Raw genomic sequence first — 27,949 nt, forward strand, 5'->3', positions numbered from 1 at the left:
GCTTGAGCCCATTTCCTTAATATCTGCCCCCATGAACACCCCAGCAGAAAAATATGGCTGTTCTTCCTCTGCTTCTACTAAGTAAATCACACCGAGTATTTTGAAATTGTAAAGTGCCGTGGAGAAGAATTGTGCAATAGAAGGGGCTTTGTGCAATCTAAAACCCAACAAGGTTACATAATCCAGGTGCCCGACAAACAAGGAAAGAACCGAAGCAAGGCAACAGAGCTAACGATAAAGTTGCAGGTGTCGCCTGCATGCCATCAGGGAGAAAGAGACAGACGAGAATATGGGTTATTGGTCAGGTGCTTCACACCCATGGTAGTGGGAGGGTTTAACATGTTTTAAGGGTATCCCTACATATTATCCCCACCAAAAATATCGCCGTACATATGGTTGTTTGTCTCGCCATAGGCAATATTTTTTGGGGGGTTAATTTGTGGGAGCAGGGGTTGCAGGGGTGTCCCCTGCACATTTAAAAATAGTCCAGGGGTTGCGGGGGTGTCCCCTGCAGGGTCCATGGCTCAATATTGCCACAAAAATATGGCGATATCTTTGTATCGCGATATTTTTGCGGGGATATTAACACATGGAACCGTTTTAAGTGTATAAAGTTAGCGTGGTTGTTTATTTCTCATACAGGATGACTCCGCATCATGCATTAAGGATGTGACAAAAAAGTGCTATTATTGTTTCAGGCCCAGAAGAGCAGAGCAGCGGGTTCTTCTATTCCGCGATTCCTCTCCGCGGTGCAACGGGTGGATCTTGCGCCCACCCATAAACCCCGCCAAGCATCAGTGCTGTAGTCTAGCGCAGAAGGGGGCTCTTCACAAGCATTGGGGTAGAGCTCTGGTTGGGAGAAGGGAATGCATGAAAGGAGCAAAGGGGGCACCTCCTCCACCTGGGCTGTGTCTCTCTCTTACCTTCGAGGAGGGAGACAGAGCTGTATTTCTTCTCCAGCTTTCCCAAGACGAGGGACACAAACTGGCCGGCCTCGGGCTGCTGGCTGTCCTGGTCATACACCACCACCGGCCGCTCGCAGGACAGGTCCACCTGGGAGACACAGGGGGAGAGAAATCAGTCACCGGCGGGGAGTGAGGGAGTAGGAAGAGACAGAGAGGGAGATCAGTGAGGGACAGCAGAGGAGCGGGGAACAGGTTAAAGGGGAACAGGTTAAAGAAACAGATAGGAAGTGAAAGGAGAGACACAGGGAGATAGAGGAAAGGGAAGCAAGACGGAGATGAGACAGGTGAGGGCTGAGGGCACTCAGAAGAGACCACAAAAGGAGACGCAAATAGGGTGAAGAGATAGATGGGTGAAGGAAAGGAAGAGGCAGGTAAAGCAAGTGGACATGGTAAAATAGGTAAAGGGGAACACGGCGGAAGAAACTTGTAAAGGAAGCCGGGGCGAGATTGGTGAAGGACGAGTAGGAAAAGCGGCACAGACAAGAGGGAGAGAAAGAGAGGCTGACCCATAAGGGAAGGAGGGGCAGATGGATGAGGCAGGAAGAGAGGCTTACGGTACAGACAGAAGAGAGAAACTAAAGAAAGAGACAGCGATGCCAGGGGTGACACAGGGCGATACACAGGCCATAGAGGGGAGGATGAGGTATGTTAAAAGACTACCTTGCAATGAGTTCACCGCAGGTATCCTCTGCACTAATCATGGACACATCTCACACCTGAGAAACACCCTCGCAGTCTTCCTCGCTAGCATCTCACACGTACATGCTGTCTCACTTGTGCCGACTGCAAACAGCCCTTCAGACTTCGACAGAGTCCCACCCACCCCAGGGGCGTTGGGCCTTGCTTTGCCCTGTGTGTCCACTTGGCTGTGGAAAACCCCCTGGGCCAGATTACTGGACGTTTGCTCAGTAGGATCTCCCTGGCTGGGGCAAGGTGTAAATAGGTCCCAGGATTAGCAAATCTGAGGTGGTTTGGTAAAGTTTGGTGCTGTGTTCATATGGTTTACAGGTATGCTAACGTGAAAGCATTGCTGACTAAAACACGAACATACGGATTGTGCCTACGGTATGTCAGAACATGTGTAAAACACGTCTGGCCTGAATTTGCACTTACATTAAATAGTAAATTAACTAAATTGTAAAACTGACAACCGCGTGTGATTTAATGGTATACATCATTACGGTGTGCGTTTGATACCAAGTTGGCGCACTTGATTAATTTTTGCATATTGAAAATGTGCACCAGTTCTAAACATGGTGCAAATACGTGAATGATAGAGAATGGAACTAACAGGTTTTGACACATCTGCATTGCCTGAAAATGTTTGCACTAGAGCAAAACAAGAATAACACTTTCTTGTACCACGTTTGCTACACACCATAAAAAGAAATGTGTTTACTACACTTTTTTTCATGTTGAGTAGAAAACGTAGAAAATAAAACAGCCTGCTTCATGTTTGCCCTAGTGATAACATTTTACATCGTATTCATTGGGGCTGAACCACCTTGTTCCATCCCGTATTATCCAAGCAGGAAAAATGGGGCTCAATTAATGTGCTCCATTTGTTTTTTGCACATGGGCAAAGTTTTGATAATCGGGCCCTGGTTGCCATATTCCGCAGCACTACTACTGGACAGGACACTTTGGCGCGTGTTAGCAGTCCTATTTCGCTGGCAGGGCAGAGCCGAGGGCCATTTCCTCATGGGCGGAAATGTGCACTCGCTGCAGTAGAAATGGAAGTAGGGAACAATCCAAAAGCATGTATTTATTTACCGACAAGTTCTTGGCACACACAAATGAAATAGCACACCACAGAGGATCCGCGGGGTATTGCAGGCTACGGGAGCAGCCAGGGCAGCCACAGTTCCATGTCGCGTCTCTTCCGTGAGACAAGAGATAACATCGAGTCGCTTCCCTGAGGGCTGAGTCACCAAACGGGCTGAGATTCAGCTTCTGTGTGGTTATCGAGGAGGGGAGCCTTACCTCAGCTAAGGCCTTGTCAGTCACAGGCTCCACCCAGGGGTGGGCTGGCCTACAGGCAACTCTGGAATACTTACTCCCTGTGGACCTCTTTTGTGTGGGTTGTTCTCGCTTCCTATGTACCCCGCCCCCTTGTCCTATCTCTCCTCATCCAATCTACCCCTTTGAAGCAAATATGTTTCTACAAGCTTCCTGTATGGGATGCCTCACTCTTAACAAGTGATACAAATCAATATGTTGTTATGTTTAAGTACTTTCAATCCATGTATAGGAGCAAATATACATTTCAATTCTCTATTTCGATCTATTTTTGCCACATTTTCTTGCGGGAGTTCCTCCAAACTCTTAGAGGGGTTGGCCTTGCTTGCATGGTGTAATATAGGGACAGGATGGGAGACATGTCCAGGGCCACTCTTGGTTTCCAGTCCACTTCCGGTTCCATCCCAAGGTGGCTAGCTCAGTGCTCAGAATTTAGGTGCGCATAACAAAAGAATGACGCTGTCGAATGCCTTGGTTCAAGCCCCCTAAAACAACAAGCTCTCTTGTTCTCAGCGTAAATGCGGGTTTCCTTCGTGCCTTGAAACACTTCTGTATAGGCGCGTTACAAATGCCATATCATATAATTCCCTGGCAATGGCATCAGGGCACAGCCGCAGTTTACAACGTGCCATGGCGTTTTCAAAGGCGTCTGATGACCTTGAAATACATGCCGATCCCTGATAATGCAGACTACCACACTGGGATGCCAAGGCTCAAGGGCACATCAGAGATGCACTATAAAGACTAAGAGGAGATGCATAGAAAGCGTTGAATTAATCATAATCACCGGGACTAACCCTGGACAACTTCTATTCCATTGTGTTTTGGTCTGTATAAGCCATTACAGAAGGGAATTAGCCACATGCAAATCAGTCCTTGGCCTGCCACGAAAGAGAGTAAGTGACGTGTTAACCAAGTCATGTGCCTAGCTACCTCAGGGTTCAGTGCGCTTTATAAGCAAATAAAACAAACAAACAAAACAAAACAGAGCCGTCTAGCCTGAACTGCTAGGCCACATCACCCCGCATGGGAACACAAGCAACTCCAGCCATGTTCTCCTGCTTTCGTTTTTAAGGCACAATAAAAACGGATTCCATGTAAGCTGCCCGGAGCCAGTACCAGCCATAAGGTTAATTTCAAACCTTTCTGTGCATCACTTTTTGGTATTCATATAGGGCTGCACCCAGAAGTGTAGATAGGACTCAGTATTCTTAGCATCCCAGCGGACAGGATACGCGAGTGGGCGGGAAGCAGCCAATAGTAACACAAGCGCAATTCACGGCATCCCCGAAGACCAGGGTTATAGGACAGCGCACAGCAGCCTATGCACTGCCTCCACAACTATACAGATTCATCCACACTCTTCCCATCGCATACCCTGAGGTATCCATCCACTCGCCAGTCCTTCTGCAGCTCCCCGGCACTTGCTGTACAGTGGGCAGGGTCAGGATGATGGGGGCATCGGGGTCTGAAAAGAGCCAGGGGGAGGGCACGGCCCACCCTTCCCCAGTCCCCACTATGATTCTGCCACTGACAGAGGGGAGTCACTGAAATCCTCAGGGAGGGAGTAAAATCCACAGGCACCCAAGAGACCCCAACTCTCGCCCTTTGCCCCAAAATAAATTGAGGAACTCTTCTGGCTCTTAAAGCGACCCCCAAGGAATTGTCACTCGTTCCTCATCTCTGACCTGTTGCACTTCAAGGCAGCCTCATTCATTCCTCAGCTCTGTCCTCATACACTTCAATGGAGTCTCTTTAATTCCCCATCTTTACCCTCATAAACTTCAATGGAGTTTTGCTCATTCCCCCTCATAGTTGTTTCTTATACATAAATGGAGATGGAACCGCTCGACGCGTCACTTTGCCTCAATAGTGCTCCTCTTATTCTCAATCATAGCATTGCATCACTCATTCAAACATCCGAGATTTCGGATATGTCCAAGGAATTTCAATCATCGCCTACATTACTGCCACCTAGACTTCAATGGAGCGTCACTCATTCCCATTCACTTGCCTCAGACACTTTAATGGAGTCTCACATAACCGGGTCTCACTCCTCATGACTGACTATTCACCCGACCTTTCGGTTAGCCTGTCAAGCTTCTTTTCTGCCCTCACCCATGCATGGTATAGAATGTAGCCCCCAAACCTTAGCTAGCCTTTAGCACACCCACGTTGCCCCAATTTCCAGACACTGACCTTGGGGTTCATGGGTAAGAGGAGCAGCTCCTTGACCAGTCGTCTGCGAGCCATCCGGGACCCACACAGGTTAACGGAGCCGGTAACGTGCAGGTTGTTGTACTCGCCCGAGGTGCGACAGTCGATCACCAGAACCGCCTCGCTGTCCTGACGCAGGATCCCTGCAAGCTGGTGGGCACCAATGGCCCGCGGGGGCTTCCGGTCACCACCCATCCTAGGCAAGAGAAAACAAGGAGGTACTGTGACTGCGAAGGATACACCAGAACCATGTCAAGGCGTTGAACGAAGCACCCTAACTACTTTAGGTAACAGGCAGTGTATCTATTGCGTGCCTTACAAGGCTTTGTACCCACCTCGAGGAGATCAAGGAGGCCCGTTGTCCAGTTTGTGATGCTGGTCAAAGCAACATGGCCACTGGTGTGAAAACATTTTTTGAACCTTTGGTGTCAGACAAGGCCCCTCCAGACCTCAGTACTTGAATGATGGAGTTAATTGTACAGGTCACTATACCTTCAGGCATTTGGCTCGGTAGAGGAAGAGCACAATGTAGGAGATTTTGTTGAATTCGATGCATTTTTTTTAATTGAATTTGGCCAAAAATATTTGTGGAGGGGGGGGGGGGTAATCGTGATAATTAAGATAGGGGGAAGTACCCCTCGCATATATTTCCGGCCAAATATAAAAAAAGAAAAAGAAAATTCGATGATTTCGACAAAATATTCTCGACTAAATCACATGGAACCATTTGGCTCCACCGCTTAGGTACAGGGTCTATAATGTCTCAGCTCTGAGCACTGATCCAATTCACAAGGAACTTAGCATCGATTAGAAGAGATTTCATAATCTCGACAAGAGGTAAGGAATGGTCATCAGCAACTCCAAGAACCCGATAGGGACCATAATGGGCCAAGAATGATCACGAGAGGTCGACAGGGCTCACAAGCGGGCAGTAGTGATCACTTATTCTATTTCAAATGATAATTAAACCATGGGATATGCGATGATTAAGAAACTTTATTTCGTAGTGCTCTTATCACTCAGGTAATATAAGCACACTTAGATAGGTTGGTTTAGGCAGAACCCGTCCATGACTCTGGTAGTATTGGCTGCTGGCCTGTAAATCCTAGGCGGTGGTGGGCAGCTGTCATGCAAGGGTATCTAGTGATAAAATTGCGGCAAAAATGTCGCCTGTACGAAAAAAATTGCAGCAAAAATGCAGTGGTTTGATCCGTTAAAGGTGTACCCCATTACACCATTTAAGGGGAGCTGGGGTTGCGGGGGTGTCCCCCACTCCCCTTAAATTGTATAATGGGTCTGGGGTTGCAGGGGTGCCTCCCGCATCCTTTACATGGACTGCGGCAGCAAAACCAAAGCCTTTTTGCTGCAATATTTTGTGTTCACTGCCATTTTTGCAACAATTTTAACACATGGAACCCATGCAAGTAGTGAAAAGTTTTAGATCAGCAGTAAAATGTGCAGTAGGAGCCAAACTTAATTGTTCTTTGTATACTTTCAATATTTAATAAAGGTGCACGTACATGACAGAGGGTAAAACAATAAACCCCTTCGGCACTCGACACGGTAAAGCCCCCCAAGGACAGCACGTCTCCCTATTTCTGTCTACACATATTTGGGTATTGAGGAAGGGGGCAAAGGAACCCAACATCCGGCGCTGTCCCCAAAATAGGAAAACCCAGATCTTTGAGAAGAAACTCTTCGAAGCAAGGCAGCCACGAGTACCAAGGGCAGGGCACAAGTCAATAGCAAAAGCGAGTTCTCTTTTCTGAGACGTAGGCCAGCAGAGGGGGGGGGGGTGTATTAAGTGTGAGCTAGCGGAGCAAGACACCTTAATCAGGGTTTCGTGCTGGGTGGCAACTGTGTTCAGGGTCGGATTGGCCCCTCGGCCTTCCGGCCCGAAATCGTCCCTGGTGAGTGGGGATGGTTTCTGGCCATGCCTGGGCCGGTTTGGTAAAAAAAAATGTGGAAAGAAATATATTTTATTTTCCATTTTTTTTCTTCAAAATGCCTTCTAGGGTCGAAAAACGAGTACCAACACAGGTTGGGTGATTTTGTATGCATATTTGTTCTATAAAAAGGAGCTTAAGCGTAAGGGCTATACAATAACATATTATCATTTGACCTTGGACGTCTGCTTGGATTCACAGTGATATAGTGTACTTAGGAACAATGCTATTTGATACCACTTCCTGTTTTGTAAAGGGGTGAAAGGTCGTGTTTCATCGCTTCCCGGGATGTCACTTTGGGGTGGGGTCAAATGACATCACTTCTGGTGATGTCATCAGAGGTCAAGGGTCATGAGGCGAGGGGTGGGCCACTTATTTTTGGGTGACCGGGCCTATTTCTTGTCCCAGTCCGACCCTGTATGTGTTGTGCCTGTTTGCTATCTAAGCATCTGCATCTCAATGACAAACCCAACACTGGCAATGACTGGCTCCTCAAAATGTACCTTCCTTCAAGAAAACAAAAGCTAAATAAAACGTATGTGATTGCTATTTCGTTTTCACAGTGACTGGTTGTTTGACATACGAAAAGGCATATTTGTTCTACTGAACTGCTGATTTTACGTCATCAGGCACGTAAGATGCACGCCTGTGTCAAAGAATGACTACAAGCAGCGGCTATCACACAGGCTCTTTCGGAATGTGTCTTTTAGTCTTCAAACTAATAGGAAAGTTTAGAGATCTAAAGTTGCCCCGTGTCAGCTGCGAGGGGAGTCTTGCCTTTTAAGCTCACATAACTTTCGATTCTTTTAGTTCTACATGTAGAAAGGAAACACTTCATATATGTGCCACAGCCTTTTAAATAGCTGCACATATTTCCCGGATGCGACTTCTGGGACCGAGAAGCCATTCTTAATTCAAAGCCCTAGTCAGAGAGTGGACCGGTCCTAAAGGTTAACGTTGTTTTGCTGGAGGATGCGTGAGCGAGGAAAGCCAATGGATTTAGGGATGATGCCATGCCCAGGGAAACACACCTGAGGAAGCCCTTCTAATTACACTCTTAAGCCCCCCATGAACATTTGGAAGAAGTTTTATCTAAGAAATCCGAATTTGCGAAGTTTGCAAATGCTTCCCGAGAAGTGAGCAAAACACCCTTTTTTTGTACCCTCATTTATGTTATGGTTATTAGAAGGATATTGAAATGTTATGTTTTACTTCACTAAACCCTAGGCTTGTGCACCTGTGCAAAGTGCTTAAGGACACAAAGACTGTTTTTAGTCGTGTGAGCCTTTCACGGTGCCATGGTGGGCAGAGGCATGTGCAGGGCTGGACTGGCCTACAATGAACTGTGGAGGTTTCCTGATAGGCCTCGGCACAATGGGCCTCTTTTTGGTAGTCACCTATTTTATTTCCAAATGTTCTCGTTGGAAAGGGGCTGGGCTTGCTGAAAATGTGTCATATGGTGCCAGTTTGAAAATTATTTGCAGGGCCTCTTTTCTTTCCCAGTCCACATCTGGGCATATGCAACCATGCCCAAGAAACTACAGAGGACAAAGCCCCTCAACGTACTCCCTCCTCTAGGGCACGAGCAGTGAGGTTCTATAAATGGGAAAGCTGGAAGAAGCCACTGAGGGCGGGATATTGACCAGGGCCTCCATGGGAGAAGCCCTGTGCCTGGCTTCCTGAGGGTTCCCAAGTCCTGCTTGGACCTTAATGGGTATGGTTATAGTGATGCGTGGGGCAGGAATCCTTTTAGGCTGAGGCTGGGTGCCTATGGGAGTAATTGGAGTTAATCCAGCCTTTGGCTAGCCTTCTCTACCTGTGCTGCAGTTACTGTGTCCTCTTAATAAAGAGCTTCATGTGAATGCTAGGTCAAAGCAGGGGTGTAGGGTCTAGTTAACAGAGTAGATTTCCGGGTGTACCTTCTGCGTCTGTTCTTTTCTTTTTTTTGCGTGTTTGAGGGGTGCCATGGGCTGCCTTATGGTTGCTTAAAGTCGCTTGAATATTAGACATTTAAAGGAGAATATTACAATGAAACCTCACCATAACATAGCCTGACGTAACATGACCAAAACATCAAGAAAACTGACATCATAGCCTCCCGCGCACCTCCCCAAAAAGAATAATTAAATACATAAAAGCACAAGTAAAAAAAAAAACAGCAACACTCAGGTAGATTTCAGTTAACTTGAATTTAGCTTTGGGAAGAGAACACATTGATGCCAGCAGAACAAAACATTACACAATATGTTTCTACAGCTTAAAAACATGACATTGCATAACATAACACAGTGTAGCACATCAACCCTACCTGTGTGTTCCATGTCAAAACAGATCAGGGCATGGGAAATACAGCTTAGTGCAGGTAAACATGCCATCGCTAGGCACCCCAAACCAATTTTGATGCCACCCAGCTGGAACAGCACCACAAAGTTAGCGCACCCAGGGGAAGACATTCACGACATTCTGCTGCTCCTGGGGTTGGCGCGCGTGTGTGTGTGTGTGTGCGTGCGTGCGTGCATGTCAGAACTGGCCTCCCTCGGTGTGGGGTGTTTTTGGGCATGGCTGAGGTACAGATGCCTTCAGCCATGCTGTTTATCACTCACTCCCCATGACGAGGGAGGGATGCCTCTGTTGCGAGCCAGTTCAAATGGATTGGACAGAGCTCTTTTGATCTGGGGAGAAAAGTTATGGCTCGCTCCTTAAGGAAGAGAGAGAGGGAGAGAGAGAGTGGGGAGAGAGAGAAGTGAGAGGGAGAAGAGAGAGAAAAGAGAGCGAGGCGAGAGAGAGAAGAGAGAAAAGGGAGAGAGCGAGCGAGAGGAGAGAGGAGAGAGAACGAGAGAGGAGAGAGTGTGAGAAAGAAGAGAGAGAGAGAGAAGGGAGAGAGAAGAGAGAATGAGAGAGAAGAGAGAGAGGAGAGAGAGAAAGGAGAGAGAGAGCGAGCGAGAGGAGAGGGAGAAGAGAAAGAGCGTGAGAGAGAAGCGAGAGAGAGAAGAGAGGAGAGAGAAGAAAAACGAGAGAGAAGAGAGCGAGAGACAAGAGAGAGAAGAAAGAGAGGAGAGAGATTATAGAGAATTGAGAGAGAGCGAGACAGAGAGAGACAGAGAGAGAGAGAGAGTTCTTTGCTCCACTTGTGAGAGAATATCTCGTGCAGGTGTCGTGAACAAACAATCCGTTTAATTGTTTCCGTACACTGGGTGTAATTGTGTGCGTAGTAGGAGCGCTGGTCAAAGCCTATTAGCGCTCGCTGTTTAGCGTTTTATTGGTGCAGGAGGGGAGGGTGTTTACAGGAGCGGGAATCTTGCTGCGCCTTCTTAACTCACCGAAGGAGGGGCCCTCTGGGTTCCCTGTGTGTTGCTGTTCAGTGCACTGAAAATAAGAGGCAACTGTAGCTCAGGGGCGTGTTCAGGGAGTGGCCTGCGGTAGCAGTGCTACCACTAGAATCTGATTGGCCTCCCCAGGCGCCAAACTATTATCCTAAACCAGTGGTCTTCAAACTTTTTTGGCCAGGGCCCCCCTGAGCAAAATTTGGGCAGGTCGGGACCCCCCAGAAATGCCAAATGGACAGTATATATTGCGCGCCGTCACCTGCTCCCATCAAAGTCGCTGGGCTCCCTCATCCCACTCCTACCCAGTCGCTGGTCTCTCCCCACCCCATCACACACCCAGGGCTCTCCCCACTCTGCTCCCATCACTATCCCATGGTTCCCGCCCATTGTGCTCCCACCATAGTCCCTCGGTTCCCCCATCCCGTTCCCAACACAGTCTGAGGGCCAGTGGCGGCTGGTGAATCTTTTTTAAGTGGAGGGGCATTAAGGGGAGGTTCGGGGGGGTTTCCCCCTGTGAATTTTTTTTTAAATAATAGGTTAAAATGTTGCATTGTAGAGCATACTTTTAACAAAAAATTGGTAAATAGCCAAACAGTTTGCAATTGTTGCTGGGAGTCCAGGGGGCAGGCATTGATATTTTATTTCTATCGCGCTCGTACACAAGTGTTTCAGAGCGTGACAAGGCAAGGGAGGGGAACAGAGGAGAATAAAACAGCGATCTTACTAGGCCCAGTGACATTGAGAACACGCAAGTGTGAGGGGAAAAGTGCATGGAAGGGGGGAGAAGTGGAAAGTGCGAAGCAGAGGAGAAACAGATAAATAACAATAAATAAATAATAAAGGCAACAAACAGTGGTAGTGCAGCCAGCAATTTGCAAGTGCTACGTTTAAGGCAGCAGACATGGTAGGTCTGATAAGTGCAGGAAGAAAGATGGTTCTCCTCAAGTTTTAGAGTGGCAGGGCGCTGTTCCAGAGGGAGGCCCCAGCCGAAGACGGAGATCTACCCCCAGCTCGTTTCTTTGATAAACGACTGACCCTGAGGGAGTTGGAGGTAGAGGAGTGAAGAGCTCGAGAGGGGAGGTATTTGCGGAGGAATAGCTGAAGGTATTTTGGACCCAGGCCCCAGAAAGCCTTGTGGACAAGGCAGAGGGTTTTGAATGATAGATGTCCGGTAAAAAGATACCATCCCTGTCCCCTGGGCCCCACTGGTCCTAACACAATGAACATGATTATGTGTATATGCAAGGCGCTGCACATTCATACAGCAATCACTCTATCATTCACATGAGCATCCATCATCATACACTCACTCATAACGCATCCATACACATGTTTAAATAAAAACAATGAACATAAACGTACCTTCTGCATTGGCCTGTGTGTGGGTGCTGAAACGGCCTGCTCCTGCTGCTCTGTCCGTATGTGCGAGGAGGCGCAGGAGCTCCCCCTCGGACATACAGACATGCAGTGCCCCAGCCAGCATTTCCAATGAGCTATGCAATGCTGGCGAAGCAAAACGCCCCAGCACTTGCATGGCTCAGGGAGCATGTGCGGCTGGGGAACTAAACTGAACTGTCAAAGGGAAACAGTGTTTCCCTTTGACAGTTCAGCCAGCCCAGGAGCACTCCATTAGCTGGATAAAGCAGCTGAGGGAGTGCTCACTGTTTCACTGGGCTGGCTCCTTAGCTCCTCCATAATGGGTGAGGGGCCACTGGGTGGGCGCCTCTTGCCATTATGGATGAGCCGCCAGGCTCGGACAGGCCTATAGGGCAATGCCTGTACCAAAAATGTAAAATGCTAGTTTGGGCCAATCAAAATGGGCCACCATTTTGGCCAATGTGGACCATTTTGATGAGTTACTTAACTATGCAGTTAGTAATGTTGACCATTGTTGCTGAATATATCACAATTTACTTACATTTTAACACAAAGCGCCCCTTTTGGGTACTATTGAAACAGTGGGCTTCATAACTACTCTGGCGGTAGCTGTGCCGGTAAAACCGGCACGGCTGCCACTGGAGTTGCATCCGGGTCTGGCACCCGCGAATGGGCAATTACTAGGTCATGCCGAGTTAGGCGGACATGATAATTGCTCTTTCGAAGGTGCCGGTAGATCCCCATTCCCATTTGAGCCCCATATGGCTCAAATGGGAATGGGGAGCTCGGATGCACCGGCACCGTTAATAACGGTGCTGGTGTATCCGACGAGCTGAGGTCAGACCTGGCGGGGGCTGTCAAGCACCCACGAGCACAACTCTTACTATGGCGGAACGGTAGCAACGGTGCCTGTAGCTTACCAGCACCGTTGTTACTGGTCCGCCATAGTAGTAATGAGGCCCAGTCTGTGACTAAAGGAATGAATATCCATTTACAACTGTGGGCCACTTTTTCATTGTTGCCTGAGACAGTTTCATGCTTCAGCCCGCCCATGTGGGCCACCCCTGCCCATTTCTTCCATTCATGCTGAGCTCTCAGGGCCCCCCTGGGATGCACCCGCGGACCCCTAGGGGGTCGCGACCCACAGTTTGAATACCACTGTCCTAAACTGTGTTCATTGTGTGTCTCTGCACCCCTGCATACGTCAGTGCCGCTCTTGGGCCACCCTAGTCGAAAGAGTCTGGACCCGCCACTGCGGTGGCTCTCCACAAGGCTTGGGCAGGTTCCGGGATCTTCAACTGAGTGTGTGTATAGAGTCCTCTTGGACTAATCACGCGATTTCGCGCGCAAGGATGACCAGGGCCATGATGCCTAAAGGGCACTGCTGACCTTCAGAGTCGTCACGAGCAGGACCAAATTCAAACGATAAAGGGATGCCGGGTCCCCGGGTCTGCGCAATTTCTTTCCTTTTGCTATCATCAGTGCCTTTCTTAGGAGTTAATTGTTAGGCAATTGGAAATGCAAAGGGCTATATCCAAATAAAATACCCTCCAATTACATAGCAACCATGTGTTTGCTTGCAAGGCAATTAACGCGCGTAAGTCATTAAAGCGGCCTTTCAAAGAGTCGTTCATACCCATGAGGTCCATATCAAGGGTTGTTGCCACCATGCATTACAGTAAGCTGGAAGTGTGTGACAAACCATGTCTATACAGGAGCATAGCCCAGGGGCAACGTGCTCGCCCTGGGAGCAAGACAACAGGGAGCAACACAGGTTCGAGCCCCGGTCTCTCAGTATTAAGCATGTTATAAATAACCTATCATATCATATACCAGGGGACCACAGGCGTGGCTTGGGATGGCACATGCTCCCCCAGGAATATGATTGACCACTTCGGGTGCCACCCCATTATCCTAAACTATGGAATGTAATGTTAGTAGTTCAAGTAATTATGGGTAGTGGCGACAAATTGTAAATTAATGCTACTCAGACGTCTGTGTGTGCGCTCGTACTTCATGCCACCCCTGCATAAGTCAGTGCCCCACTCGGGCCACCGCAGTCAGAAGAGTACTGGCAGGCCACTGATCAGGGGACCATGTTACTTAATTTGTTTTAGACTGGGGACCGTATTTATTATGACACAGCATAAAATGTATCTGCAACGTGCATATGTAGAAGCTTTACGGATGCTTTTTATGCTGCATTGTATGGCAGAGAGGGGGCACAGAACGGAAAATGCCTTTTCTGTCACCCCCGCCCTGTCTCCGCCATGCAAATGCGCAAACATTTAGGCATTTGCAAGTTAGCGCAAATACTTTGGAGTCTGTGGAAGCGTACTGCTTTTTATGCCAGCTAAAAGCAGGCGGTTTCCAAAGTAATCCATTGCAAACCCTGCATGGCATGCATCCATGGCAAGTGGCATTTACCCAATTTGGCAATGCCAACAGTTTTGGCTTTTGAATGGGCATGGGAAAGGGCTTTCCCGGGCACTGCCATAGTGGTAATAACTGGCCATGGATTGTAGCAACTGCAAAATGCAGCGAGTACCTGGATATTGAATAGCAGGGCCTAACAAATGCCTGATTCTCATACAACTCGGGAACTCCCTGCCCATTCAACTCAGAGCCCAGGACTCTTTTTGGGTTTTCCGCAAACAGCTTAAAACACAGCTCTTTACACATAAATTGTGCAACTAACGTACATCACAGGTGTCCCTCATAGCCTTATCCCAATGTACTAAACCCCCCCAGGCATGTAGACTTTTGAAAATATTGCAGTGGTGAAATGTACAAACTCCCAAATGTAAAACATGTAAAAAGAACTGTATGACTGCCACCTGTGTAACAATTGTGATCTTTTTATGCAAGCAAGAGCCCAGATGCCTTTGGGCTTGGCGCGCTATACAAGCAACAAAAATAAATAAATACACAAGCCAAAACAGCTGGCTTTCTCAATGCTTGTTTTAACAGGAGTTTGGTAGAGGACGCACATCGTGCTTATAAATCGAGTGGCTGGAGGCAGACCTTAACACATTTTTATTACACCAGTGGCACATTTACAGCTCCAATTAGGCCATTACGTCTCAGAAGACTGCTTTGAGGAAAATCCTGGCTGGCACCTCAAGCACAAAGTTTAAGGATAAGGCTGGATAAAGCCACCTCAAAGAGATCCCAGGAGGTTTTGTTTTGGGCGGTGGCAGCAGGAAGAGGGTGGGAATGGCCAGAGGGATGATCATGGCCACGGGCAGTCCATGGGTGGGTAAACAACCAAGCAACACCTACAAGCTTTGTGTTCCTACTGATATGTCATTTCTCCCTGTCTGCATTCTAATGCAATAGTTTTGGCTTGTAGGCAATAGCTAAAACTAAAAACTAAGGCATCCGCTCGATTATGTTGACATCCATGTACACCTTTGTTTTGCTTTTCATAGTGCAAATGACTAAAATGCCATTTACATTTTTAAGTAAAAAGACCTTGTATTTCTTAAAGTGCTAAAAACACAATTCTGTACAATGATTTTTCAGGCTATTGTTATTTTGCCTTCTAGGATTTGTAGTTTTCTATTCAGGATGTGGGAAATAAAGGAACATTGATATTTCTTTGGTTTACAATGTTGCCATATTGTCATTACCATATTGTCAGGATGCTTTACTGTGGGATTTGTGGATTTGTGTATTTGTCAAGCAAACACTATAAAACAGTATTGCTGTAGTCCTTGAAAGACAAATCTTTAAAATGTGTACCAAGTAGAGTTCAGAAGGTATTTGGTCAAGTACCTCATTTGCAGAGAGGCTTACAATCCCAGGTTGACTGTTTATACAAAGTGTGTAATCTCACTGGAATTAGAAAGTGGGCTCCTTAGAAGTGACAAAGATCACACTATTAAAAAATAAATTGCTTTACAGTGAGGCAGATTTCATGAATTTATGGACAGAATCGTGTCTCCTTGTGCTCCTCCAATAGTGTCTCCGAGGACACCACCTAGAACTGTGCAATTGTTGCAGGGACCATCCCTCAGTTCCCATAGCACCTAATGTGACAGGCAGAAGTATAGTCTCAGCGGCCGGTCACAGCTCCGGCGATCATAGCATAGCAGACTGGCATTCATTTCTTGCCTGGACCATTCAGAGTAATACCACAAATGATAATGAGTGCAGCTCTTTGCTATGCTCAGTTATGCTGTGCTATTGGGCCTCATCACGAGTTGGGCAGTATCCCGACCGTAATACCGCCGGGATACCGCCGACCCGCAACTCGGTTCAGCGCAATTTGTGCCAGATCACAAGTTGTGGGGGGGGGGGGTAAATCCCAATTTCCCATTGGGTCCATATGGAGTTGGGGAGCACTATTGCTGTTGGCGGTAATTGCACTGGCGGTAATAGCGCACAAAACAGCCAGAAAATAGCCAATTTTAACTCCAGCAAAAAGGTGGAGGTAAAAATGTCATTTCGGCCCAACTCATGATTTGGCCAGCCCCTAAATGCGGCGGTAATACCGTTACCGCCGCATTTAAGGGCTCAGGCCAAACTCGTGATGAGGCCCATTGAGTCTTGCATAACCTCCTCCCCCTCGCCTTTTCATGGTTTCTTCGAGCTTCAGGGTCTGTAAGTGATGTGTGCAGATCTGGAAAGTTAAGGATGCCTGTAGGGTGCACATTTTAGCTATTGTATGGCTCATGTAGAGCAGTGGTTACCGTGCGCCCCAGGTTGCTAACATAAAGGGCCTCATTACACGGATGGCGGTAGGGATTCACCGGTACCGGTAAAATACCGGTACCGGTAAATCCCTACCGCCTTACTACAAGGTCCCTTTGCGGGTTGGGGGATTTAACGCCTGCTTTTTGCAGGCGTTAAAATCCAACCTGCTAAGGGACCTCGGAGCTAATTACGGCACCGCAAAATTGCGGTGCCGTAATTAGCGCCTTCCCCATTCCCATTGAGCCCAATGGGGCAGAAATGGGAATGGGGAAGGGCAATGGCGGAAGGGGGATTTACCGCCCCTCCAACCTTGGAATGGGGCGGTAAATCCCCTTTCCGCCAAGGCGGTGCCGGTATTTTACCGGCATGAGCCATGGCGCTAATGGTGCCATGGCTCACCGCCTACCGGGTAATGTGGCCCGTTTGTGCGGTTGACCAAGGTGTCTGTCAGAGTATTTTGGGAATGTGTAGAGTTTTGTTGGTGTATCTGTTGTGGGTTAGTGTGGTGTTTAGGGAATTTATTGTAGACTTTTGTCTTTGGTCGGTGTACGTTCCATTGTGTAACCTATGCTGTTTTGCTGCTGGAGTTGTGTGTTGAGATGTGATGTTAAGCTAGGGGATGCCATGTCAGGTGACACTATGTCATGACACAAATTCGGAGGCCACAGTATCTAGTCAGCTTGCTTTACCCACCTTCTGACGACCCATTGGCATATCAAAGACACTGCAACTATAGCGCCAACCTTGTGATTACTATAGCGCCAACTGTGTGATTACTATAGCGCCACCCATGTGATTACTATAGCGCCAACCATGTGATTACTATAGCGCCACTCATGTGATTACTATAGCGCCAACCATGTGATTACTATAGCGCCACCCAGGTGATTATTATAGCGCCACTCATGTGATTACTATAGCGCCACCCAGGTGATTACTATAGAGCTACTCATGTGATTACTATAGAGCCACCCATGTGATTACTATAGCGCCACTCATGTGATTACTATAGCGCCACCCATGTGATTACTATAGCGCCACTCATGTGATTATAATAGCGCCATCCATGTGATTACTATAGCGCCACTCATGTGATTACTATAGCGCCACCCATGTGATTATTATAGCGCCACTTATGTGATTACTATAGCGCCACCCATGTGATTACTATAGCGCCACCCAGGTGATTACTATAGCGCCACCCATGTGATTACTATAGCGCCACCCGTGTGATTACTATAGCGCCACTCATGTGATTACTATAGCTCCACCCATGTGATTACTATAGCGCCACTCATGTGCTTACTATAGCGCCACTCATGTGATTACTATAGCGCCATCCGTGTGATTACTATAGCGCCACTTGTGTGATTACTATAGCGCCATCCATGTGATTACTATAGAGCCACCCATGTGATTACTATAGCGCCACTCATGTGATTTCTATAGCGCCACTCATGTGATTATTATAGCGCCACCCATGTGATTATTATAGCGCCACTTATGTGATTACTATAGCGCCACCCATGTGATTACTATAGCGCCACTTATGTGATTACTATAGCGCCACCCATGTGATTACTATAGCGCCACCCGTGTGATTACTATAGCGCCACTCATGTGATTACTATAGCTCCACCCATGTGATTACTGTAGCGCCACCCGTGTGATTACTATAGCGCCACTCATGTGATTACTATAGCGCCACCCATGTGATTGCTATAGCGCCACTCGTGTGATTACTATAGCGCCACTCATGTGATTACTATAGCGCCACCCCTGTGATTACTATAGCGCCACCCATGTGATTACTATAGCGCCACTCGTGTGATTACTATAGCGCCACTCATGTGATTACTATAGCGCCACCCATGTGATTACTATAGCGCCACCCATGTGATTACTGTAGCGCCACCCGTGTGATTACTATAGCGCCACTCATGTGATTACTATAGCGCCACCCATGTGATTACTATAGCGCCACTCGTGTGATTACTATAGCGCCACTCATGTGATTACTATAGCGCCACCCCTGTGATTACTATAGCGCCACTCATGTGATTACTAAAGCGCCACCCGTGTGATTACTATAGCCCCACCCATGTGATTACTATAGCGCCACCCATGTGATTACTATAGCGCCACCCATGTGATTACTATAGCGCCACCCAGGTGATTATGGTCAAATGCGGCCGGATGTGCAACATGAATTAGCAGCTGACAACAGTGGTGGAAATGTACGAAAAGAAGTAGTGGAACTATGTTCCCTGCTGGCCTGACCCCACTCCCCACTAAGCCCATCACCACACCCCCTCCCACGCACAACCTAAACCCCCAAACACATGCGCCTGCTGTTTAAGGGAAGTGCAAGTTTAAACTTCTTCCTACACATTTATTTTAAAAGTAAACCATTCCGAAACGATTGCTTTTAAAAATAAAAGTATATGAACAGTAAAACCTTTTTTTTAAGTAGAGGAGCACCGCTCCCACCCACTTCACCCACTGACTGACAAGCACAACTATGCACCACATCACAACCACTGCAATACCATGCTGGCAGTTACCATCAAAAAGTGCCTTTTGTATGTAAAACCCCTCATGTTTTTTGGGCAATGCCACTGGTCCAATGTGCCTGGCATGCCCCCATTATTGCTAATGTGACACCAGTTCCTCAACAGATGTGTTTGTGGCAACTGGAATGGGGCACCATACAAGTTGATTTGCACCGCCCGCACAAAGTCTCTGAAGGCGGTTGCTCCCCCAGCATCTGACACATAAGGACTAGTTGTGCCCCTGACTCTAAGCCACCTGTGGGGCATGGTCTGTTCTGGGGAATGGCCCATGCTGTGTGGCACCAGTGGCGCCATCTCCCGTGAAGAGGCCAGGGAATAAAGCAAGCTGTACACCCAATAGAGTGGATTATCCATGGTGGGCACACAGGACTGGCACTGCTGGCAACCATCCTCAGCATGTCATGCTACCGGCTATATACCAAGGAACCAATGAAGCAGGCCCTCGCATCACCCAGCAGCAAAGCCAGCAACAGCAGAAACTTCATTCGCATGGAGCAGCCAGCTTTACGGCCCCTGCTGCCAGCGTCTTCCGCCCCATATAAGAGGGGCGATGCTGAGTGCCACACGGCGTCAGGTTTACCTCTTCAAAATGGCAGCCAACAGCCGGCGTTGCCCTGGTTCCATGGAAGCCCGTCGTTCGTTCCTTTTTTCCTGTTGCCACGCGACCATTCCATACCTTCACACTAGGCCCCTTTGCATTACCAGGCAAGCCACCGGTGGGCTGGGTTTCCAGGCCCAACTACCACGAAAATCAACATGGAAAAGGCAACCTGTGCATGGGTTACGAAGATGGCATCTCCAATACGGGAGGAAGAAGAGGATGGGCTTTCAAGTCCTGGCCCTTATCTTCTATCTTTAATTTGGCTCACCTGGCAGCCTTTTGGAAGGCCCTGTGCGAGAATCAGACTCTTGCAAATGAAGGCACAGCCCGAGGAAATGGAAGTCCTGGTGACAAAATCGGATCCTCCCACTTACCTGCTGTACTGAGGGGATGAGTTGGGAAACCACAATGAAACTGGAAACATTTGCCACCAATTCTGTCTAAATGGCATGGTGTTTTGTTCCCTTTTACGCAATTTTTTTGGGCGAATTTCATTTTCCTATGAGCATTTTCCTGTGAAATTCCATCTTTTATCCCAAAATGTTGCTTTTTTTGGGCCGAAGAATTGTGGGGTCCCTAAAAAAACAACAAACGAAATTTCAGGTGGGAAGTCATGACCAATTTTATTTTTATTAAATTTCATTTTTTGCAGCACCTTAATCTCATTACAGATCCCTCCTGTGATCTCATGCATTTGCTCATGGGTTGAGCAACAGAGGTGAGTCAGAGTTAAGATTGTGGCCAATTCCCACATCTGCTGAATTTCAAGGGTTCTGTTGCAATTGATTTGATGATCTTAACTCTATTAACTAAAGTTTCTTCACTGAATTTCAAGGGTTTGGTTATGCAATATCTTCTTCAACACACAATGATCATTGCATGCGGTTGTGGCCAATGCCACTGGTGCGATAAGACTGTGGCCCATATCACCCTCACTAGTAAACAACCAGATACCACCGGCCATGGCCTTTGAGCATGGGCAGGCCAATGGCCACGTTGCAGTAATTAGGATAAAAGATGATGGGCCTCATTACGTGGGCCTCATTACGAGGTAGGAGGTAAGGGATTTCCGGCACCGGTAAGGGTGCCAGTGCCGGTAATCCCTTACCTCCATATTCCGAGGTCCCTTAGCGTGTTCCTTCCTTAACACCTGGTCTGACCAGGTGTTAAGGACGGGATCCGCTAAGGGACTTCAGAGTTAATAACGGTACTGCAAATTGCGGTACCGTTATTAGCTACTTCCCCATTCCCATTGAGCCCTATGGGGGCTCACATGGGAATGGGTAATGGTTCTCAGAATGGGGATTTACCGGGACCCCCAAGGTTGGAATGACCCGGTAAGTAACCATTCCGAGAACCCGGTATGCGGTAAGGGAGTAGCCATGGTGCTAATAGCACCATGGCTACCTCGTAATGAGGCCCTATGGGCCTCATTACGAGGCAGGCGCTGACGGAATGAAGGGGGCCGGTACGGGACGGGCCCCCTTCATTCCGTCAGGGCTGATTACGAGCATCCCATTGCGGGACCCGGATTGGACGCCTGGTAAAACCAGGCGTCCTTTCCGGGTCCCGCGAGGGGAAGAGGGAGGTAACAACGGGACACTTATAATGTGCCCGTTGTTACCTCCATCCCCATTCCCATTGAGCCCTATAGGGTAAGTGTATATGTAGCGTTATTATCCCGGCCGCTTATCATCAATGAGCATCGCGTTTCTGCGGAGGACAGTTGTGAGGACGCGATCTGAAATAAGCTTCTGAAGGGGCTTCTTTTCTGTGCTGGGGCAGGGCAGAGCATGCTTAGATGGAATACACTTCCTGGTATTTGTGCACTGCTGCAGCATCTGCAGTAATTCTCTGTCATCGGGATGTGTCTTACTTCTTCAAGTCTTTCTCTGGTTGGCAGAGTATTCAAACGAGCTCTTCAAAATAATTCTCGGATGTGCTGGTCCTAGAGATCTTTCATTTGATTACAGAGGCTGCAGAGTGCAGAAATAAGCAGAGATAAGAGGGGAGTGTTCAAGCGGTAGGGGGCGGGGAGCGAAAAGGGGAGCAGACAGAGAAGGTGTGCTGACAGCGAAAAACCGGGAAAGGAAAAACAAGGCTAGTTCAAACAGAGGAAGAGAAAAGTAAAGGAGACATATTTACAGAAAAACACTTTGAGGGAAAATGTGAGAAGTGGCCGATAGGTAGTGCAGGAAGTAGGCCGGACTGTTCCAGGTCAGAAATCTTGAAACAACGATGTCCCCGGATCCTGGGAATCCAAAGGCCCATCGCGAGTCGCAAATAAACACGCAGCTCTTGCCAGTGCTCCGGGGTTAACTTCCAAGCTCAGAAGACTCATGCTCGGGTTTATCGTGTTTTGTGTTGCATTTGAGCACATTAACACGTCATTAACGTTCGATGAGGGCGGGCACAGAAATGAATGGGGAGTGGCGCGAGGCTGTTGTGGTTCTATGGAATGTATTGTAGGAGGAGTGAATGGTGGGTGATTAGAAGAGGGCGGGGTGCATAAAGCTGCTTGAAACTCTGACTCACGGCAGGTAATGGCAAGATACATTTCTTTTCCTGTGTATTTTCAGTGCAGATAATAGTTAGAAAACCCAGCAACGATGTGTTTATGCTCACATTACTTTGCATGCTAGTACTTGTAGGCTTACATTAAGATTAGGAAAACTAAAGCAACAATCATACGCTTTGAAGTTATTATAACAATATATTGTCAGGTCGGTTTATTGCGTGATTTGTGCAGATGTTACCCCATGTGTAAAAAAACTTTTTTGTTATTCCGCCCCCCACCCCCTCCCCCCTGCCTGGTTCTCAGGTGGCTTCCACAGCAAAGCCAATCCTTTTGCAGCCCTGGCTATGTGGAAGGGAGAGAGAGCAGGATATAAGTAGCGAGCAGCTGGACCTGATTTACAAGATGGTTTTCAAGCGGATTTTTCCATTGAAAAACAGGCCAGGAGAGAGAATGATAATTATTAAGCGGTGGGCTGGTGGTGAGGATTCTACGACCGCCCCTCCCCCCTCTCCTCCATCCCGACCTGCTTTAAATCCCCTCATGACTCCGAGTCTCGGATCCATTTCATGCCGTATTTTGCAAAAAGCGGTTAGGGAAGCCCCTCACCACCAGCACACCGTTCTCCACATGTTGAGGGGGGCCGGGCGGTTATGACGTACTTGCCGCGGAGAGATGGCCTGGCAGCCCCGGGCTTGAGGTGCGGAGCGCAGGGGTGCAGGGTGGATGGGCACAGCAGCCAGGAAAGGTAGGCGAGACCCGGAATCAGGGGCAGGCGCTCGTGCCCCTTCTCTGTGAATGAGGGGCGGGTGTTTAACACCAAGTGGAGGGAGCGGGGGCCGGGCGACGCTCCGAACGGATGGCAGCAGGTGCAGGGGAAACCCCAGCCCCCCTCCCTTAGCCGCTCCCGCTCCAGCTGCCTCGGGATACCAGTGAGGTGCTGTCAGCAGCAGCAGCGAGGCGTGAGTGGAAGGGTTGCAGAGGAAGGGCTGCAAGCGCCCCCAGAACAGACTGGGCCGGGCGGGGTGGGGGTTGGGGGGGGGGTTCCACCGGGGGAAGGTGCACCCAGCACGGCGCGCTCGCGGCCCTGCCTCTCAGGGGTGTGAGGCGCAAACGGTGACGCAGTCCCTTTCGGCGCTCGTCAGGGGTGCTCCCGACTCCGTTACATGATGCGCGACTTCGGCTTGTTTTCAAGTGGATTATCCCGGGGGACACGTCGCAGCACAGGCCGAGAGGAGATGGGGGCCCTACTGTGCGACTCACACCCTTCATTCACCTCCATAAACATGAAAGGCAATGATGGAGCCGGGGTCTCCGGGCCCCTGTGACGCAGATATGTGGCTGCCGCGAGCGCAGGGCCCCCAGCAGGCGCAGAAGTGGGCACGCGATGTGCAGCGTTACCTGCTGCAGACAGGGGCATCCCCTTTCTCTGTTTCACGAAAGCCCTCCAAAAACGGGCTCTCACACCTTTAGGGTGTCCCCATTCAATTCGAAAACGTGCTTAAAATGATTCGTTGGCGCATAATTTTGTCAACACCATGTGGGGTAAACGGTCTGCCCCCCCCCGTAATTCTGGGTTTACCCCTATGGTTCTACAACAACGTCACGCGTATAGATCGCTCCGGGGCACGCTGCTCTCGCTTCGAAGCGCTGCGTTGCCCACATTAATAGTTAGTCCTTGGAGAACGGTGCTGGTTAGAAGTGCGCAGGGTGTCAGGGCAAGCTGCGGTGTAAGGCCCATTAGACGGTGGACGCTGCAAAAAGGGGATATTTACTACAACGTGCGCAGTGTAAGGTGAGAGGTATGCGTGTGGTAGACAAGGGAGAGTCGGCTGCACCCGGTGTGCAAGCTGTGAGGTGCAAGCTGGCGCTGCGACATCCCGCAGAAAATACGGGAGCGCATTTGTATTTCCGGGGCCCGGTGCTGCGGGTGCGCAGGACGGGGAGCCACCGGCCTGTCCATGTCCCTGCAGGATTTAAACCTCGTTGTTACCCGGGCGACCAAGAGATACAGAGGTGGCAAAGAAATAATAAAAAAAAAATGCACAGGCACCAACAAACACCGCGCCACCTACCTTTGGCTACCCAGGGGGGTGCTGCGGTTGCGTAGGGCACGCGTCCGCAGGTGGCACGGCTGCGCGCGCTCCTCCAGGTGTCGGGCTGCTGCAGCAGCGTCGCCGAGGATCCCCCAAGAAGCCCGAAGGGTACGGGTTTTTCCAGGTGGCGCTGGGAGCAGGGCACAGCCGGGGCTCGAGCAGGTGGCACAGCAGGTGGCGCGCCGGGCACAGCGGGGTCGTGGCACGGCGGCGGCGGCGAGCGGCGGAAGCCAGCCCAGGTGACGGCCGGGCTCTACACCGGGATGGGGACTGGAGCCAGCTGGAGGATGAGGTCATGTGTGATGGAGAGCAGCGAGGGGAGGGGCGCTGCTGGGGGCAGCAGTATAAATAACCCAGGTTGATGTCATCTCCGTCCAATCAGGAGGACCCTCTCAGGGCCGTGATGTCATCGCTTAGCCTGATTAATGCAATCTCCTGGTGCATTCTGCGCGGATATACGGCATTAACCCTTCGGGCACCAGGACAGAATCTGCAATGAATATCAATAATAACAATCGTAATAATAACAAAAGCCTGAAGGAGGGGGGGAGGGGGATCCCCGCATCCTTGCCGCATAGGGACCCAGAGACGGGTCTTTAAGTGTGCCTTGCAAAAAAAAAAACACACAATATGTGCATTCACAACCTACATACACAATGGGTCTAGTTCACAGAAGCGTTTTATAATGGCAACCCCCCCCACCTCTGCCCCCCATTGGAAAACGCTCTGTGAATAATGGCCAATTGTCTTTACCAGTCAGTCTGTGCATGCATTTGCAGCAGCGCATGCACCAGCCCCTGCAGTGCTGCACAGGCATCAGTGTGTGTGTGTCTGTGTGCACACCTCCCCCCCCCTCCCTGCTGTCCCAGTGCACACTGTGCTGGTGGGGGGCTTCCGGACCTAGCCCCAGCCCCGCAGACCCTCATGCCAGGGGCAGTCCACGCCGCATCTCGCGCGCCTCTGCTGTGCAAGGCAGCGTTTGCCCCTCAGCACGCGCCACTGTGGACCCCCCTCCCCCATGTGCTGACAGACACAAAGGCGTGCAGCAGCGTTTACCCGGGGTCGTTTGCAATGATTGCTTTACTCCTGCGGCCATAATTCTGTTGACTAATTTAGGACACATTATGCACTTTAGTGCTTGGGATGGAAGGCGGGCTTCCCCCTTTCGTGTCTTTTTGCCCACGCGGGTTCTCGCTGTTACACCGCACAGTAACCGGCCTTTCGGCTGTTCCGTGTTTGGAGAGAGGACGCTGCCAACACCTGTCCCTCGTCACAGTTCCAGTTCCGCGGGCTTTATTCGGCATAAAAGCCATCAAAGCGCAGATAAAAAAAAACAGACATAGAGGACGTATTTACATATCAAAACATTACAACAGCAACATTCTCTGGACACCTTACGTCGACGTGCTATTGTAGTCAGTGAGGTAAGGTCGAGATTCGAGCAAGTTCTAAACAAATGTCAACTAGAAATAACCGACATGCACGCTACATGATAGCAGGCAATATATATATATATATATATCAGTGAAAAAACGTTGTTAAAGGGACGTTATGGTTCAGTTGCCCTAGGAAAAACCTATCAAATTTCGTGCAAACAGTTTTTTTAAAGGGACATTGCAGTTCTCTGTAGTAATACCAACCTATCCATATTATGGTTACACGTAAAACCGAAAAACCGCATGAATTCGCTAGTTATGGTAAGCTAAGCAACAGTGGAGTAACTTTGCTGAAAATGTTGGGGGGGGATGACATCTACAGGAAAGGTGATACTGGCAAATGAATGGGGACAAAATGGTGTGCCACAAACATTGGGGGGGGCAAACACCCTTGTCCCCACCCCTAAAATGACACCCAGGCTAAGCAACCATTACTCGTGCCACCACTGTGCACTGCTAAAACTAACACCCAGGAGATGAACAATGACATCACAAATGTCATTGATGACATCACTGATGACATCACATGCGCAGTTAGTTGTCATGAGAAGCCTCCACAAGAGATTGTCATTATAATGTTGGCAGAAAATTTATCAGAGTTCATTTCGTAGATTTTTACCAGGATACCCCTAGTTTGTATAGATGTACCATACAACATACCAAAGGGATGTCTGCATGCCGATGGGCGCGCTAACCGCGGACTGTGCGTCTCTTCACGGATAGCGGCTAGCATGCAAATTGCTGAAAAAGGCAGGGGTTCTCTTACAAAGTGGTAGCATCTAGCAAAGAGAGGGCACATGTACAAAGAGCACCATGTATGTGCATTGCAAGGAACAATGGAGTAGGCCTGCAAACTCTGTACTTGTGAAATAAACAGAGCAAAGGCATCGAGTATACACCATAATGGAATGCACCAATAGGCGGAGTGACGTCTGCGTCCAACAATATTACTGCACTGCTGCTTTACATGGAAACGAAGAAAGAAATGGCAGAGTAAGGACTGCAAAGTATTGAGAGCAGAACGTCACTACAAAGCGGTAAGTACACTGAAGCTTCTCCTATAATTGCACAGCTTGTGCAGTGTACAGCAGTGAAAAAACATGATCGTTTTTTTTTGTACACAGCAATGCAAAGCACCCTACAATGGCTGGAACAGAATTTGCCTCTTCATGAAATGAGTAACGAAAGTAACGCTATTGGCACGTAGCACAGTCTGAAAAGTAAGACAGTTAACAAGTATTGCTTCATATGCACCTAACAGATATTCTTATCTTGAACAGGACATACTGGAAACGAAAGCAATGCATCAGATGCGGCACCTCTTGCACAGCAGCATATGGCACAGGAAATGAAGGAAAAGCTTTAAAAGGCAACCTATGCAACCTGGACGTCAAAATAGAACAATTGCTAAACAATTTAGCCCCCGTACAAGATGTTGTACAAGGACATATCATTGGAGAAATGAAATACCACTGCCCTACCTTCACGTCTACCCCATCCCCATTTCCCAGGCCACCATCCCCAACAACATCCCTGTGAGCAGAGACATTACAATGAGACCTCAATCCTTGGCTCCCCTCATGACGAACTTGTTAAAATCCCAAATTCCCCTGTATATGTATCCATTTGTGCTACACCCTTCCCTTTCTGGTCAAAGCTTCTTTCACAGTGTAAAAGAAAATAGCATTGCCAACGGCGGTCAAAGAAATGCCATTTGCATGGAAACAATGCATATTTTGCAAATTAATGATCTCATAGTGGGTGGAGAACATCCCATCAATGCACATAAATGCACACATGCTTCTGTTTATAAGACACGTTCCGAGATGTGGCTGGGGACAAATTACAAAAACAAAGAGGTGATGGCTGGAAGGTTTAGAATTAATCTTAACCACGGGCAATGCTCTGGGCAACCCTCCAGACCACCGTTCTTCGCCTGCCAAGCCATTACAGAAGGGAAAGACCATATGCAAATCAGGCTTGGCCCCACCCCAAAAGGGGCAGTCCAGCCCGAACTGCTAGGCCATATCCCTTCTACACGAGACCACAAGCATCCCCAAACATGTTTCGCCCTTGTTGGGGCTCATCAGTGAGGAGTAGCTTGGGTCTCTAGGCCGGCAGGGTCCCATATTCCTCTTGGTGGTATGCATGAGAAAACCACCTTGGCAGTGGGAAAAATC

The 27,949-nt window shown here is 48.7% G+C and overlaps 1 protein-coding gene across 2 annotated transcripts in view; it reads right to left on the reverse strand.

Annotated features, from left to right (window-relative positions):
• LOC138453093 (dual specificity protein phosphatase 8-like) overlaps positions 1-24,664 on the reverse strand; it is a 51,592-nt gene extending 26,928 nt beyond the window's left edge. Inside the window, exons 1-3 of one of the 2 annotated variants that reach the window (XM_069605605.1) lie at positions 24,313-24,664; positions 5,184-5,397; positions 924-1,053 (exon numbers count right to left, since the gene is read on the reverse strand). In XM_069605605.1, the coding sequence (XP_069461706.1) occupies positions 924-1,053; positions 5,184-5,396 (343 nt within the window). In that variant the 5' untranslated portion in view covers position 5,397; positions 24,313-24,664. Of the gene's footprint in view, positions 1-923; positions 1,054-5,183; positions 5,398-22,899; positions 22,921-24,312 lie in introns of those variants that run through there. The other variant, XM_069605615.1, reaches the window with a different exon arrangement.
• Positions 24,665-27,949: the final 3,285 nt, after the last annotated feature.

The sequence above is a fragment of the Ambystoma mexicanum genome, chromosome 1p, assembly GCF_040938575.1.
Source record: "Ambystoma mexicanum isolate Mex_15411 chromosome 1p, UKY_AmexF1_1, whole genome shotgun sequence".
Taxonomy (NCBI): Eukaryota; Metazoa; Chordata; class Amphibia; order Caudata; family Ambystomatidae; genus Ambystoma; species Ambystoma mexicanum.